This window comes from Ascaphus truei, chromosome 21 (genome assembly GCF_040206685.1).
Source record: "Ascaphus truei isolate aAscTru1 chromosome 21, aAscTru1.hap1, whole genome shotgun sequence".
NCBI lineage: Eukaryota > Metazoa > Chordata > Amphibia > Anura > Ascaphidae > Ascaphus > Ascaphus truei.
This window is the reverse complement of record NC_134503.1, coordinates 25,987,810-26,006,516: the sequence shown is the minus strand read 5'-3', so window position 1 is coordinate 26,006,516 and position 18,707 is coordinate 25,987,810. Positions and strand designations below refer to the sequence as shown.

General features: G+C 49.2%; 1 protein-coding gene across 2 annotated transcripts in view; it reads right to left on the bottom strand.

Annotated features, from left to right (window-relative positions):
• MAPKAP1 (MAPK associated protein 1) overlaps positions 1 to 18,707 on the bottom strand; it is a 172,963-nt gene that overhangs the window by 31,932 nt on the left and 122,324 nt on the right. For both annotated transcript variants that reach the window (XM_075579403.1, XM_075579404.1), the window contains exons 8-9: positions 10,974 to 11,081; positions 1,057 to 1,197 (exon numbers count right to left, since the gene is read on the bottom strand). In XM_075579403.1, the coding sequence (XP_075435518.1) occupies positions 1,057 to 1,197; positions 10,974 to 11,081 (249 nt within the window). The remainder of the gene's footprint in view (positions 1 to 1,056; positions 1,198 to 10,973; positions 11,082 to 18,707) is intronic.

Genomic DNA, 18,707 nt, shown 5'->3' with positions numbered 1-18,707 from the left:
ACGCCCATTCACCTATCTCCTGTAAGACCTCCGACGCCCATTCACCTATCTCCTGTAAGACCTCCGACGCCCATTCACCTACCTCCTATAAGACCTCCGACGCCCATTCACCTATCTCCTATAAGATCTCCGACGCCCATTCACCTATCTCCTGTAAGATCTCCGACGCCCATTCACCTATCTCCTGTAAGATCTCCGACGCCCATTCACCTATCTCCTTTAAGACCTCCGACGCCCATTCACCTATCTCCTGTAAGATCTCCGACGCCCATTCACCTATCTCCTGTAAGACCTCCGACGCCCATTCACCTTTCTCCTGTAAGATCTCCGACGCCCATTCACCTATCTCCTGTAAGATCTCCGACGCCCATTCACCTATCTCCTGTAAGACCTCCGACGACCATTCACCTATCTCCCGTAAGATCTCCGATGCCCATTCACCTATCTCCCGTAAGTTCTCCGACGCCCATTCACCTATCTCCTGTAAGATCTCCGACGCCCATTCACCTATCTACTGTAAGACCTCCGACGCCCATTCACCTATCTCCTATAAGACCTCCGACGCCCATTCACCTATCTCCTGTAAGACCTCCGACGCCCATTCACCTATCTCCTGTAAGACCTCCGACGCCCATTCACCTATCTCCTGTAAGATCTCCGACGCCCATTCACTTATCTCCTGTAAGACCTCCGACGCCCATTCACCTTTCTCCTGTAAGATCTCCGACGCCCATTCACCTATCTCCTGTAAGATCTCCGACGCCCATTCACCTATCTCCCGTAAGATCTCCGACGCCCATTCACCTATCTCCCGTAAGATCTCCGACGCCCATTCACCTATCTCCTGTAAGATCTCCGACGCCCATTCACCTATCTCCTGTAAGACCTCCGACGCCCATTCACCTTTCTCCTGTAAGACCTCTGACGCCCATTACATCCTTTGCTTTCCCAACCCGGGTGCCAAGAGAACCTCAAATATCTTGGGAAATGGGAGGGGGAGAGGGTGAGGGTGGGAGAGGATTGAGATGATCGGGGGAGGGGACCGGGGAGACTCACCCAACTGGACGTCAGTGGTGAAGCGCAGCCTATGAATCATGCTGACCTTGAACGACTTGTAGTGGTGGCTGCTTAACATGTCCTGCACCGTGGCAATGTCTATTTGGGGGTCTTCCTCGGATGGTTCCTCTCCCCTTGAACCTGGGACGGGGGGAAACGCAAGGAAAGGAGACAATCAGAGTGGGGCAGCCACTCAGTGGTTAATTACAGACGTTAATTACAGCTTCGTTATATCCCCCCTTCCGACCCACAGTTTTTAGGTGGTGACACCTCACACCCAGGATTTCCTCACAGTCCTGGGCATACTCACAACACATTTTATGTGAAGGGTTCACCCCCTAAAACATATATACGTGTTGACATAAAGTGTTCCCTCATCTATCGGCGACCTGCAGAGCATCGAAATGCCTGACCTGTTTGTTCCAGGGGTTTTCTGAAGAGCAAATACCCTGAATAACCTTCAGGATACACAAGGTCACGCTGTTTCCCCCCCTCACCTGACGCACAGTAATACCTCACAGGGAAACACTTCCATCAGCAGGGGCTCAAGAGACCGCAATGAACAAATTGTACATTATTTATGTAGTGCAAATCTTGTCTATTGTCTCTTAACAAAAGGTGTTACACAAGACACCTGCCCATGTTTACTAAACAGTGCTATTCCATCAGACACCGCAGGAAGTCACATAACAGCCTATTCACATGGATGGATATGTAGACAGACGACACACACAGACACAAACAGACAGACACACATATATGGACAGACACACACAGACACACATATATACTGTAGACAGAGAGATAGATAGACTGAATACCTTCTTCTAGAGATGATTTAGACACTGTGGCTTTTAACAACTTTTCCCCATAAAGCTGCCATCACCACTATTACTGACCTCATATCTCCTCCTTAACCAACACCCCTTTTCTGAAGCTATTCGTTAGGAAGAAGGTAGCCCGCTCGTTAAGCCCAAATGTCAATTACACAACTCTGAAGAGCGCTGCGTTTCTTTTTTATGATATTTGGATGGCAACCAATTTGAAAATGAAGATTTCTGACGTTTTGTTTAAATATAGCCCGTTTGGTGCCAGCCCTGAAGCCGGGAAATAATCATCCAGATGCTTTTAAATAAAGTGGCGCATAAATATGGCAGAAAAATTGATTTAGCCTCTTGTGGGAGACGCGGCGATGTGACACGCTGTTTAGTCCGCCAGCTAATGCAGGGCCTAAAAGCCCCAACGGCAGCTTTCCGCTGGGAGATTAATAAAACGAAACATCACTGTGTGGTTTAAGTGAAGTGCCGGTGGCGTCGCAGGGAAGGCGCCAGCCTCTCTATGTGGAAGCGCTCTGCTATATAACCTCTTCTCTGCCCCAGTTGCAGCTTTGCAAATGTGAAGTCACTTACAATATCTACTGGTTTTATTCTGGCCTGGGACCCCCCCCCCCCCCTTCCCTGGATACGGAGCAGGAGTTAGGAAGCAGTTTGGTTGGGTTTTACAAAAATTTTTAATATTTAAATAAGACCTGCAGAAAACCTTTTTCAGCAATATTTAAAAAAAAACAAAAAAAAAAACCACACAAAAAAAAGATCGACAAAATTGAACCATTTGAACTGCAGTTTGTATTGTTGTGGTTATCAACAGATTGTCCAAAATAAAGCTTTTCATGCCTTAAAACTGAAAGCGCATGTCACACGACCCCTATATAGAAAAAAAACAAACCCCGTTTTCTCATATAAAGATCTGGTTTCCGCACTGCTCACTCCACGGAAACAGCCCTCACTAAAATAACGGAGGACCTCCATGTTGCCAAAGACTGAGGTCATTACACTCTGCTCATCTTACTCGACCTCTCTGCAGCATTTGACACCGTGAACCACCCTCTTCTCCTTCACATTCTCTATACTCTTGGTATTCGGAACAAAGCTCTATCCTGGATCTCCTCTTACCTCTCCCATCGTACTTTCAGTGTCTCTTCTGCTAACACCTCCTCCTCTATTGATCTCTCTGTGGGGGCACCCCAGGGCTCTGTCCTGGGACCTCTTCTCTTTTCTCGGTACACACTCTCTCTAGGTGACCTAATAACATCTTTTGGGTTTAAATATCACCTCTATGCTGACGACACACAAATTTACTTTTCAACCCCCGACCTTACACCTGCTATACAGACCAAAGTTTCTGAATGTCTCTCTGCTATATCATCCTGGATGGCCCTCCGACGCCTTAAACTCAACATGGCTAAAACAGAGCTCCTCATACTTCCTCCCAAACCTGGCCCTACTACCTCCTTCCACATTACTGTTGGAACTACAATCATTCACCCAGTAGCCCAAGCACGCTGCCTAGGGGTCACACTCGACTCCTCTCTCACATTCGCCCCTCACATTCAGAACGTTTCTAAAACCTGTCGCTTTTTCCTCCGCAATATTACTAAGATACGCCCGTATCTCTGTTGTTCGACTGCTAAAACTCTGACTCAGGCCCTCATTCTCTCCCGTCTTGATTACTGTAACCTCCTGCTGTCCGGCCTTCCTGCATCTCACCTGTCTCCCCTACAATCTATCCTAAACGCTGCTGCCAGAATCTCTACTCTTTCCTAAATCTGTCTCCGCGTCTCCCCTGCTGAAATCCCTCCCCTGGCTTCCGATCAAATCCCGCATCTCGCACTCAATTCTCCTCCTCACTTTTAAAGCTTTACACTCTTCTGCCCCTCCTTACATCTCATCCCTAATTTCTCGCTATGCACCATCCCGACTCTTGCGTTCTTCTCAAGGATGTCTTCTCTTTACCCCCCTTTGTATCTAAAGCCCTCTCTCGCCTTAAACCTTTCTCACTGACTGCTCCGCACCTCTGGAATGCCCTTCCCCTCAATACGCGACTAGCACCCTCTCTCTATCCACCTTTAAGACACACTTGCTTAAAGAAGCATATGAATAGCACTGTGGATTATACTGGACACATGATACATAAAGCTTGGCCCCCTGCAGACGCACTTACCAGAACTCCCTCCTATTGTCTCTGTACGTTCTCCCTACCTATCAATTAGACTGTAAGCTCCTCGGAGCAGGGACTCCTTTTCCTTAATGTTACTTTTATGTCTGAAGCACTTATTCCCATGACCTGTTATTTATATTATCTGTTATTTATTTGATTACCCCATGTATTACTACTGTGAAGCGCTATGTACATTAATGGCGCGATATAAATAAAGACATACAATACAATACAGACTGATAACCCCTGCAGTGTATACACACCACGTGTAGTGCAGCGGTGGCCAACTCCACTTCTCAAGGGCAACCGACAGGACAGGGTTGAAGGATATTCCTGCTTCAGCACAGGCGGCTCAATCAGTCCCTGCGTCAGCACAGGTGGCTCAATCAGTCCTTGCTTCAGCAAAGGTGGGTCAAAAAGAGGCTCAGTCGTCGATGGAGCCACTTGTGCTGAAGCAGGGATATCCTGATCACCTGACCTGTTGGTGGCCCTTGGGGACTGGAGTTGGCCGCCCCTGATATAGAAAACCTCCAGGTACGTTGAAGAATTGGGAACGGATATACTATATGCAGATGGAGTACGGAAGGGGTTAACAGAGACAATTAAAACCCCATCGCCTATATTGCAGGAAGCATAGTGTCTTATTACTTTAATGTACAGGGTATATTGCTTAATGAAAATTCTTAATTGTAATTCAATTAATTACATACACACAGTCCCCCAATTACATTTCCCAATAAGACATTGGCTTTGGTACAGGGCGAAAGGCACTTAACCAATTTTAATATATTAAGACCAATTTCCCTTGAATACTAATTAGTTGTTAATGATAAGACGGGAGAGGGGAGCTCTGCAGAGGGAATTAGCCGGGAAGAGAAGGCCCTTCTGCACAAGCTGCAGTATAAGGGCCTGGAAATCTCGGGGTATCTGGGGGAAATGGCAGAGCTCGGAGACGCCCTGCTCCCTGCGACGTGTAACAGGGGCAGAGCTCGGAGACGCCCTGCTCCCTGCGACGTGTAACAGGGGCAGAGCTCGGAGACGCCCTGCTCCCTGCGACGTGTAACAGGGGCAGAGCTCGGAGACGCCCTGCTCCCTGCGACGTGTAACAGGGGCAGAGACGGTCACCTGGAGGGACATATACAATGCTGTCTATAATACACACGCGGCTCTGTGTATAATACAGACACACTGCTCTGTGTATAATACAGATACACGCGGCTCTGTGTATAATACAGATACACGCGGCTCTGTGTATAATACAGATACACGCGGCTCTGTGTATAATACAGATACACGCTGCTCTGTGTATAATACAGATACACGCTGCTCTGTGTATAATACAGATACACTCTGCTCTGTGTATAATACAGATACACGCTGCTCTGTGTATAATACAGATACACGCTGCTCTGTGTATAATACAGATACACTCTGCTCTGTGTATAATACAGATACACTCTGCTCTGTGTATAATACAGATACACGCTGCTCTGTGTATAATACAGATACACGCTGCTCTGCGTATAATACAGATACACGCTCCTCTGCGTATAATACAGATACACTCTGCTCTGTGTATAATACAGATACACACGCTGCTCTGTGTATAATACAGATACACGCGGCTCTGTGTATAATACAGATACACGGCTCTGTGTATAATACAGATACACGCTGCTCTGTGTATAATACAGATACACAATGCTCTGTGTATAATACAGATACACGCTCCTCTGTGTATAATACAGATACACGCTCCTCTGTGTATAATACAGATACACGCTGCTCTGTGTATAATACAGATACACGCTCCTCTGTGTATAATACAGATACACGCTCCTCTGTGTATAATACAGATACACTCTGCTCTGTGTATAATACAGATACACACGCTGCTCTGTGTATAATACAGATACACGCGGCTCTGTGTATAATACAGATACACGGCTCTGTGTATAATACAGATACACGCTGCTCTGTGTATAATACAGATACACGCTGCTCTGTGTATAATACAGATACACGCTGCTCTGTGTATAATACAGATACGCTGCTCTGTGTATAATACAGATACACGCGGCTCTGTGTATAATACAGACACACACTGCTCTGTGTATAATACAGATACGCTGCTCTGTGTATAATACAGATACACGCGGCTCTGTGTATAATACAGATACACACTGCTCTGTGTATAATACAGATACACGGCTCTGTGTATAATACAGATACACGCTGTTCTGTGTATAATACAGATACACGCTGCTCTGTGTATAATACAGATACACAATGCTCTGTGTATAATACAGATACACGCTCCTCTGTGTATAATACAGATACACGCGGCTCTGTGTATAATACAGATACACGCTGCTCTGTGTATAATACAGATACACGCTGCTCTGCGTATAATACAGATACACGCTCCTCTGTGTATAATACAGATACACTCTGCTCTGTGTATAATACAGATACACACGCTGCTCTGTGTATAATACAGATACACGCTGCTCTGTGTATAATACAGATACACAATGCTCTGTGTATAATACAGATACACGCTCCTCTGTGTATAATACAGATACACGCGGCTCTGTGTATAATACAGATATACGCTGCTCTGTGTATAATACAGATACACGCTGCTCTGTGTATAATACAGATACACGCGGCTCTGTGTATAATACAGATACACGCTGCTCTGTGTATAATACAGACACACGCTGCTCTGTGTATAATACAGATACACTGCTCTGTGTATAATACAGATACACGCTGCTCTGTGTATAATACAGATACACGCGGCTCTGTGTATAATACAGATACACGGCTCTGTGTATAATACAGATACGCTGCTCTGTGTATAATACAGATACACGCGGCTCTGTGTATAATACAGACACACACTGCTCTGTGTATAATACAGATACGCTGCTCTGTGTATAATACAGATACACGCTGCTCTGTGTACAATACAGATACACTCTGCTCTGTGTATAATACAGATACGCTGCTCTGTGTATAATACAGATACGCTGCTCTGTGTACAATACAGATACACGCTGCTCTGTGTATAATACAGATACACACTGCTCTGTGTATAATACAGATACACGCTGTTCTGTGTATAATACAGATACACGCTGCTCTGTGTATAATACAGATACACGCTGCTCTGTGTATAATACAGATACACGCTGCTCTGTGTATAATACAGATACACGCTGCTCTGTGTATAATACAAATACGCTGCTCTGTGTATAATACAGATACACACGGCTCTGTGTATAATACAGATACACGCGGCTCTGTGTATAATACAGATACACGCTGCTCTGTGTATAATACAGATACACACTGCTCTGTGTATAATACAGATACACGCTGCTCTGTGTATAATACAGACACACGCTGCTCTGTGTATAATACAGACACACGCTGCTCTGTGTATAATACAGATACACGCTGCTCTGTGTATAATACAGATACACGCTGCTCTGTGTATAATACAAATACACGCTGCTCTGTGTATAATACAGATACACACTGCTCTGTGTATAATACAGATACACGCTGCTCTGTGTATAATACAGATACACGCTGCTCTGTGTATAATACAGATACACACTGCTCTGTGTATAATACAGATACGCGCCTCTGTGTATAATACAGATACACTCTGCTCTGTGTATAATACAGATACACACTGCTCTGTGTATAATACAGATACACACTGCTCTGTGTATAATACAGATACGCGCCTCTGTGTATAATACAGATACACGCGGCTCTGTGTATAATACAGATACACACTGCTCTGTGTATAATACAGATACACGCTGCTCTGTGTATAATACAGATACACACTGCTCTGTGTATAATACAGACACACGCTGCTCTGTGTATAATACAGGTACACGCTGCTCTGTGTATAATACAGACACACGCTGCTCTGTGTATAATACAGATACACGCTGCTCTGTGTATAATACAGATACGCTGCTCTGTGTATAATACAGATACACGCGGCTCTGTGTATAATACAGACACACACTGCTCTGTGTATAATACAGATACGCTGCTCTGTGTATAATACAGATACACGCGGCTCTGTGTATAATACAGATACACACTGCTCTGTGTATAATACAGATACACGGCTCTGTGTATAATACAGATACACGCTGTTCTGTGTATAATACAGATACACGCTGCTCTGTGTATAATACAGATACACAATGCTCTGTGTATAATACAGATACACGCTCCTCTGTGTATAATACAGATACACGCGGCTCTGTGTATAATACAGATACACGCTGCTCTGTGTATAATACAGATACACGCTGCTCTGCGTATAATACAGATACACGCTCCTCTGTGTATAATACAGATACACTCTGCTCTGTGTATAATACAGATACACACGCTGCTCTGTGTATAATACAGATACACGCTGCTCTGTGTATAATACAGATACACAATGCTCTGTGTATAATACAGATACACGCTCCTCTGTGTATAATACAGATACACGCGGCTCTGTGTATAATACAGATATACGCTGCTCTGTGTATAATACAGATACACGCTGCTCTGTGTATAATACAGATACATGCGGCTCTGTGTATAATACAGATACACGCTGCTCTGTGTATAATACAGACACACGCTGCTCTGTGTATAATACAGATACACTGCTCTGTGTATAATACAGATACACGCTGCTCTGTGTATAATACAGATACACGCGGCTCTGTGTATAATACAGATACACGGCTCTGTGTATAATACAGATACGCTGCTCTGTGTATAATACAGATACACGCGGCTCTGTGTATAATACAGACACACACTGCTCTGTGTATAATACAGATACGCTGCTCTGTGTATAATACAGATACACGCTGCTCTGTGTACAATACAGATACACTCTGCTCTGTGTATAATACAGATACGCTGCTCTGTGTATAATACAGATACGCTGCTCTGTGTACAATACAGATACACGCTGCTCTGTGTATAATACAGATACACACTGCTCTGTGTATAATACAGATACACGCTGTTCTGTGTATAATACAGATACACGCTGCTCTGTGTATAATACAGATACACGCTGCTCTGTGTATAATACAGATACACGCTGCTCTGTGTATAATACAGATACACGCTGCTCTGTGTATAATACAAATACGCTGCTCTGTGTATAATACAGATACACACGGCTCTGTGTATAATACAGATACACGCGGCTCTGTGTATAATACAGATACACGCTGCTCTGTGTATAATACAGATACACACTGCTCTGTGTATAATACAGATACACGCTGCTCTGTGTATAATACAGACACACGCTGCTCTGTGTATAATACAGACACACGCTGCTCTGTGTATAATACAGATACACGCTGCTCTGTGTATAATACAGATACACGCTGCTCTGTGTATAATACAAATACACGCTGCTCTGTGTATAATACAGATACACACTGCTCTGTGTATAATACAGATACACGCTGCTCTGTGTATAATACAGATACACGCTGCTCTGTGTATAATACAGATACACACTGCTCTGTGTATAATACAGATACGCGCCTCTGTGTATAATACAGATACACTCTGCTCTGTGTATAATACAGATACACACTGCTCTGTGTATAATACAGATACACACTGCTCTGTGTATAATACAGATACGCGCCTCTGTGTATAATACAGATACACGCGGCTCTGTGTATAATACAGATACACACTGCTCTGTGTATAATACAGATACACGCTGCTCTGTGTATAATACAGATACACACTGCTCTGTGTATAATACAGACACACGCTGCTCTGTGTATAATACAGGTACACGCTGCTCTGTGTATAATACAGACACACGCTGCTCTGTGTATAATACAGATACACACTGCTCTGTGTATAATACAGATACACTCTGCTCTGTGTATAATACAGATACACGCTGCTCTGTGTATAATACAGATACACTCTGCTCTGTGTATAATACAGACACACGCTGCTCTGTGTATAATACAGATACACGCTTCTCTGTGTATAATACAGATACACGCGGCTCTGTGTATAATACAGATACACGCTTCTCTGTGTATAATACAGATACACGCTGCTCTGTGTATAATACAGATACACTCTGCTCTGTGTATAATACAGACACACGCTGCTCTGAAATACAACAGCGTCTCTTCCGCCAAATATAAAGGGGGGTAAATGGAAGGAAGGAGAGACTGCAGCGGGTACGATCTGTAATATATGCAGTACGCTTTGTATCTGCAGACGATCTCTCCATCAGTTATGTAGAGATTCTCATTTCAGGCGTCGCGGAATCAGAACCTCCAAACAGATCAGTCATGGGCGAGATAAACAGGACGCAGACGCATATTTAGCGAGCGCGCCAAATCCATCACTGCTCTATGGGAGATTATCCCGGCTCGCAGATACAGGGGAGGAATACCCCCCCCCCTTGTAATAAAAGGGACTTGTGAGAATCGGCCGGCCTGAGAGGCCGCGTCCGAGGGCTGTGTCTCACAGGCACAATACCGTGCCGCGATATACCTGCGCCTGGCAGCGTCTGCGTTAATCTGAGTTGCGCCGTTTACGTGTATGTCCGCGTGTGCCATGCGATGTAGGGCGCGAGTGGGAAGAGTTAGGGGCGGGGTTACATTTGCATATCCGCGCAGGTCTCTGCATTAAGAGATGTGCGGATCGCGTCGGGTTTCTTGACGGTTTTCTGCGTCACCTTAAAGTGGCGCAAGTGGTATTTGCGCCGAATATTAGCGCCAAATTGTACCGGAGTAGGAATACACGGAATAATGGGGACCGTATTATATTGCCGGGAACGCGACGGCGCAGGCCGCTGCGCTGATGCAACGCGCAGGGACACGTACTGTTCTCTCGCACGAGGCAGAACTCCAGGGATGTCTGGCTCTCCAGCGTGCCGTCTAAATCCACCGGGACATTGGGCTGACTCTGCTTCTCCAGGCGGTACTGGGGGCCTGCGGGGAGACAAGGGGAGGGGGGCTGTTATACAGAGAGATGGCCTGTCTATTATACAGATACACACTGCTCTGTGTATTATAGAGAGATTGGCTGTCTATTATACAGATACACGCTGCTCTGTGTATAATACAGATACACATCCTGCTCTGTATATAATACAGATACACGCTGCTCTGTGTATAATACAGATACACGCTTCTCTGTGTATAATACAGATACACTGCTCTGTGTATAATACAGATACACTGCTCTGTGTATAATACAGATACACGCTTCTCTGTGTATAATACAGATACACATCCTGCTCTGTATATAATACAGATACACGCTTCTGTGTATAATACAGATACACTGCTCTGTGTATAATACAGATACACGCGGCTCTGTATATAATACAGATACACGCTGCTCTGTGTATAATACAGATACACGCTTCTCTGTGTATAATACAGATACACTGCTCTGTGTATAATATAGATACACTCTGCTCTGTGTATAAAACAGATACACTGCTCTGTGTATAATACAGATATACAGAGTAGAATATAATGAGTAATTATTTCGTCTCACAATGTTACTGTAGCCAGCTGTGAGGTAGCCTCCCTATAACACCACACAGAGGTCTGCAGGCGTTCTGTACCCTTACTCTGAGAGCAGGAAGGCACCCTCCCTATAACACCACACAGAGGTCTGCAGGCGTTCTGTACCCTTACTCTGAGAGCAGGAAGGCACCCTCCCTATAACACCACACAGAGGTCTGCAGGCGTTCTGTACCCTTACTCTGAGAGCAGGAAGGCAGCCTCCCTATAACACCACACAGAGGTCTGCAGGCGTTCTGTACCCTTACTCTGAGAGCAGGAAGGCACCCTCCCTATAACACCACACAGAGGTCTGCAGGCGTTCTGTACCCTTACTCTGAGAGCAGGAAGGCACCCTCCCTATAACACCACACAGAGGTCTGCAGGCGTTCTGTACCCTTACTCTGAGAGCAGGAAGGCACCCTCCCTATAACACCACACAGAGGTCTGCAGGCGTTCTGTACCCTTACTCTGAGAGCAGGAAGGCAGCCTCCCTATAACACCACACAGAGGTCTGCAGGCGTTCTGTACCCTTACTCTGAGAGCAGGAAGGCAGCCTCCCTATAACACCACACAGAGGTCTGCAGGCGTTCTGTACCCTTACTCTGAGAGCAGGAAGGCACCCTCCCTATAACACCACACAGAGGTCTGCAGGCGTTCTGTACCCTTACTCTGAGAGCAGGAAGGCACCCTCCCTATAACACCACACAGAGGTCTGCAGGCGTTCTGTACCCTTACTCTGAGAGCAGGAAGGCACCCTCCCTATAACACCACACAGAGGTCTGCAGGCGTTCTGTACCCTTACTCTGAGAGCAGGAAGGCAGCCTCCCTATAACACCACACAGAGGTCTGCAGGCGTTCTGTACCCTTACTCTGAGAGCAGGAAGGCAGCCTCCCTATAGCACCACACAGAGGTCTGCAGGCGTTCTGTACCCTTACTCTGAGAGCAGGAAGGCACCCTCCCTATAACACCACACAGAGGTCTGCAGGCGTTCTGTACCCTTACTCTGAGAGCAGGAAGGCAGCCTCCCTATAACACCACACAGAGGTCTGCAGGCGTCCTGTACCCTTACTCTGAGAGCAGGAAGGCACCCTCCCTATAACACCACACAGAGGTCTGCAGGCGTTCTGTACCCTTACTCTGAGAGCAGGAAGGCACCCTCCCTATAACACCACACAGAGGTCTGCAGGCGTTCTGTACCCTTACTCTGAGAGCAGGAAGGCAGCCTCCCTATAACACCACACAGAGGTCTGCAGGCGTCCTGTACCCTTACTCTGAGAGCAGGAAGGCAGCCTCCCTATAACACCACACAGAGGTCTGCAGGCGTTCTGTACCCTTACTCTGAGAGCAGGAAGGCACCCTCCCTATAACACCACACAGAGGTCTGCAGGCGTTCTGTACCCTTACTCTGAGAGCAGGAAGGCAGCCTCCCTATAACACCACACAGAGGTCTGCAGGCGTTCTGTATCCTTACTCTGATAGCAAGAAGGCAGCCTCCCTATAACACCACACAGAGGTCTGCAGGCGTTCTGTACCCTTACTCTGAGAGCAGGAAGGCAGCCTCCCTATAACACCACACAGAGGTCTGCAGGCGTTCTGTATCCTTACTCTGATAGCAAGAAGGCAGCCTCCCTATAACACCACACAGAGGTCTGCAGGCGTTCTGTACCCTTACTCTGAGAGCAGGAAGGCAGCCTCCCTATAACACCACACAGAGGTCTGCAGGCGTTCTGTACCCTTACTCGGAGAGCAGGAAGGCAGCCTCCCTATAACACCACACAGAGGTCTGCAGGCGTTCTGTACCCTTACTCTGAGAGCAGGAAGGCAGCCTCCCTATAACACCACACAGAGGTCTGCAGGCGTTCTGTACCCTTACTCTGAGAGCAGGAAGGCAGCCTCCCTATAACACCACACAGAGGTCTGCAGGCGTTCTGTACCCTTACTCTGAGAGCAGGAAGGCAGCCTCCCTATAACACCACACAGAGGTCTGCAGGCGTTCTGTACCCTTACTCTGAGAGCAGGAAGGCACCCTCCCTATAACACCACACAGAGGTCTGCAGGCGTTCTGTACCCTTACTCTGAGAGCAGGAAGGCACCCTCCCTATAACACCACACAGAGGTCTGCAGGCGTTCTGTACCCTTACTCTGAGAGCAGGAAGGCAGCCTCCCTATAACACCACACAGAGGTCTGCAGGCGTTCTGTACCCTTACTCTGAGAGCAGGAAGGCAGCCTCCCTATAACACCACACAGAGGTCTGCAGGCGTTCTGTACCCTTACTCTGAGAGCAGGAAGGCAGCCTCCCTATAACACCACACAGAGGTCTGCAGGCGTGCTGTACCCTTTGGAGGGACGTTGAGATGTCAGCGGCCTGGGAGAGAACACGCTTGTTTCCGTGGGCAGGCAGGAGGCGATCATGTGAAGCAGTAACCCGGCTGTCAGGCGGAATGATTGATCTGTGGTGTTAGGAGCAGATTGCCGCTGTGGGCACTCACACTGCGAACACCGTCCCAGTCACCACACTGTGTGTGTGTGTTCTCCCCGCGTTACACAATGAGCACAATGCCGCCTCCTCCAAAACAGAGCACACAGCGCTGACATCACGCGACATCACGCAGTGTTATTGTATTGTATTCTCGCAGTGAAGTGATTAAAGATTATTTTATTATTGGAGCGCTGCGGGACACAATTTGTTCTGTTTTATATATATATATATATATTTATACACACAAAAATAGTGTGTGTGTGTGTGTATATATATATATATATATATATATATATATATATATATATATATATATATATATATATACATACGTACATATACACACACACATTAATAATGTGTATGTGTATGTATGTATGTATGTATGTATGTATATGTACATACACACAAATAGTTACACTCAAAAAACACACGCACACACAAACAAACATACACAAACAAAAATGCATGCACACACAAACACACACTTTTCCCTCGCTACAAACCTGGTAACTGTCCTGCCCACTGTCCCTGGGCATTTCATGTGACATGCACAGGACTGGATATCTGATCACAGAGGTCGGTGCGCCTGTGCCAGTCTCAGCCTGACCAGCGGTTACCCTGGCACTCACAGTAACCCTAACCATGCATATACACCCCAAAGCCTCTCAATGCCATTCATCAGTGTCACTAAGGAAACAAACGCGCCCCATATAGGAGCCAGCTGACCTGCAGGCGGTGGCATGTCTATAGGGGACACTCAGGTAATTGGCACCTTTCTTATGTGCAAGTATTGTTATACTCCCTACTCAACAAGTGCGCCGGGAGTTTGTTTCATTTTACAATCCCTGAGCTCTTGTGATAACACCCTTTGTAAGGCGGCATATACCGCAAATATTATTCCACGCGCTCAATTTGAGGATTTATTGAATCTAACTGAGCAGCCTTCGTCATCCAAAGAGATAAAGGGAAGGTACAAGAGTTACTAGACAAGATTAGAAGTGCAATCTATATCAGGGTTGGCCAACTCCAGTCCTCAAGGGCTACCCAGATCAGGGTTTAAGCATATCCCTGCTTCAGCACAGGTGGATTGAGCCACCTGTTTGAAGCAGGGATTGATTGAGCCACCTGTGCTGAAGCACGGGCTAATTGAGCCCTTGAGGACTGGAGTTGGCCAGTCAACGACTAAGCCACCTGTGCTGAAGCAGGGACATCCTTAAAACCGTGACCTGTTGGTGGCCCTTAAGGACTGGAGTTGGCCAGTCCTGCTCTACATATAAAGACAATATGAAACAAGGCGCTCGTCAGCCGCACTGAATCCGCTGCGCGGGCCGCACTGAATCCGCTGCGCGGGCCGCACTGAATCCGCTGCGCGGGCCGCACTGAATCCGCTGCGCGGGCCGCACTGAATCCGCTGCGCGGGCCGCACTGAATCCGCTGCGCGGGCCGCACTGAATCCGCTGCGCGGGCCGCACTGAATCCGCTGCGCGGGCCGCACTGAATCCGCTGCGCGGGCCGCACTGAATCCGCTGCGCGGGCCGCACTGAATCCGCTGCGCGGGCCGCACTGAATCCGCTCCGCGGGCCGCACTGAATCCGCTGCGCGGGCCGCACTGAATCCGCTGCGCGGGCCGCACTGAATCCTCAGTGCGGGCCGCACTGAATCCGCTGCGCGGGCCGCACTGAATCCGCTGCGCGGGCCGCACTGAATCCGCTCCGCGGGCCGCACTGAATCCGCTGCGCGGGCCGCACTGAATCCGCTGCGCGGGCCGCACTGAATCCGCTGCGCGGGCCGCACTGAATCCGCTGCGCGGGCCGCACTGAATCCGCTGCGCGGGCCGCACTGAATACGCTGCGCGGGCCGCACTGAATCCGCTGCGCGGGCCGCACTGAATCCGCTGCGCAGGCCGCACTGAATCCGCAGCGCAGGCCGCACTGAATCCGCTCCGCGGGCCGCACTGAATCCGCTGCGCGGGCCGCACTGAATCCGCTGCGCGGGCCGCACTGAATCCGCTGCGCGGGCCGCACTGAATCCGCTGCGCGGGCCGCACTGAATCCGCTGCGCGGGCCGCACTGAATCCGCTGCGCAGGCCGCACTGAATCCGCTCCGCAGGCCGCACTGCCCTCTGCTCCGCGCCGGTCCCAGGGAGGCGCTGACCCGTTCACATATACAGCCTGGAAATTCTTCCCCCATCACTTCTCATTAGGAGAAAGTTCTCCGTCGCCGTCAAGGTATATAAAAAAAATACAAAAAAACACAAACAAAAAAAGGTCCATTTGAACTTTTCTCTGCCGTTATCAGGCGCTGATGGCTGCAAGTCTATCTCTCTTTTCTGCTGACAAGCAGACGGCCCAGATAAGATTGGGAGCGAAAATCACTTGGCTCGGGTAAATAAATAATCAATACTCATCTAAATGGAAATGAGAGACGGCTCCCCGTCTGATAACAGGACCTCCCCCCTCTTATCAGGGATCCAATTTTCCTGGTCTGCGCCGTTATCAACATCACTCAGCCCTGAACTAATGGGCAAGGAGAAGAAAACCCAGGGAGGGAGGGGAGATCCGGGCGACATGGGAGCCGGGGGGGGGGAGATCCGGGCGACATGGGAGCCGGGGGGGAGATCCGGGCGACATGGGAGCCGGGGGGGAGATCCGGGCGACATGGGAGCCAGGGGGGAGAGATCCGGGCGACATGGGAGCCGGGGGGGGGAGGTGGGGTTATTGGGGCCCTGGCTACTTGCCGGTCCCGTGTTTGGGACTGCATCATAGAGACGAGAGATCCACAATGCAAGGGAGTGTGGGACAGCAATGCCACGGCGGTGCGCTGGGTTCAGTCGCGGAGGGTCCCGCGGGGAATGTCGTGGGGTTACGTGTCGGCGCTTTGTCACGGCGACGATGGAGGAGGGCAGCTGTGTTACAGAGGGGGGGATCTCTGTGACCACTGAGAGGGGGGGAGGCGCATAACGGGACCCCACTCCCTTTGCGCCCCCCCCCCCCCCGTGCTGGGCCCCCCGGGACGTGTTCGGGACATAGAGGTGGCAGGACGCATGGCTTCTCGTTGCTCGGCCGGCACCTCTAGGACCGGAAGGAGTTACAGGGCCAGATAAAGGGCCGGCACCTCTAGGACTGGGAGTTACAGGGCCAGATAAAGGGCCGGCACCTCTAGGACCGGAAGGAGTTACAGGGCCAGATAAAGGGCCGGCACCTCTAGGACTGGAAGGAGTTACAGGGCCAGATAAAGGGCCGGCACCTCTAGGACCGGAAGGAGTTACAGGGCCAGATAAAGGGCCGGCACCTCTAGGACCGGAAGGAGTTACAGGGCCAGATAAAGGGCCGGCACCTCTAGGACCGGAAGGAGTTACAGGGCCAGATAAAGGGCCGGCACCTCTAGGACCGGAAGGAGTTACAGGGCCAGATAAAGGGCCGGCACCTCTAGGACCGGAAGGAGTTACAGGGCCAGATAAAGGGCCGGCACCTCTAGGACCGGAAGGAGTTACAGGGCCAGATAAAGGGCCGGCACCTCTAGGACCGGAAGGAGTTACAGGGCCAGATAAAGGGCCGGCACCTCTAGGACTGGAAGGAGTTACAGGGCCAGATAAAGGGCCGGCACCTCTAGGACTGGGAGTTACAGGGCCAGATAAAGGGCCGGCACCTCTAGGACTGGGAGTTACAGGGCCAGATAAAGGGCCGGCACCTCTAGGACCGGAAGGAGTTACAGGGCCAGATAAAGGGCCGGCACCTCTAGGACTGGAAGGAGTTACAGGGCCAGATAAAGGGCCGGCACCTCTAGGACTGGGAGTTACAGGGCCAGATAAAGGGCCGGCACCTCTAGGACTGGGAGTTACAGGGCCAGATAAAGGGCCGGCACCTCTAGGACTGGGAGTTACAGGGCCAGATAAAGGGCCGGCACCTCTAGGACTGGAAGGAGTTACAGGGCCAGATAAGTGGCCGGCACCTCTAGGACTGGGAGTCACAGGGCCAGATAAAGGGCCGGCACCTCTAGGACCGGAAGGAGTTACAGGGCCAGATAAAGGGCCGGCACCTCTAGGACTGGGAGTCACAGGGCCAGATAAAGGGCCGGCACCTCTAGGACCGGAAGGAGTTACAGGGCCAGATAAAGGGCCGGCACCTCTAGGACCGGAAGGAGTTACAGGGCCAGATAAAGGGCCGGCACCTCTAGGACCGGAAGGAGTTACAGGGCCAGATAAAGGGCCGGCACCTCTAGGACTGGGAGTTACAGGGCCAGATAAAGGGCCGGTACCTCTAGGACTGGGAGTTACAGGGCCAGATAAAGGGCCGGCACCTCTAGGACTGGGAGTTACAGGGCCAGATAAAGGGCCGGCACCTCTAGGACTGGAAGGAGTTACAGGGCCAGATAAAGGGCCGGCACCTCTAGGACCGGAAGGAGTTACAGGGCCAGATAAAGGGCCGGCACCTCTAGGACCGGAAGGAGTTACAGGGCCAGATAAAGGGCCGGCACCTCTAGGACCGGAAGGAGTTACAGGGCCAGATAAAGGGCCGGCACCTCTAGGACCGGAAGGAGTTACAGGGCCAGATAAAG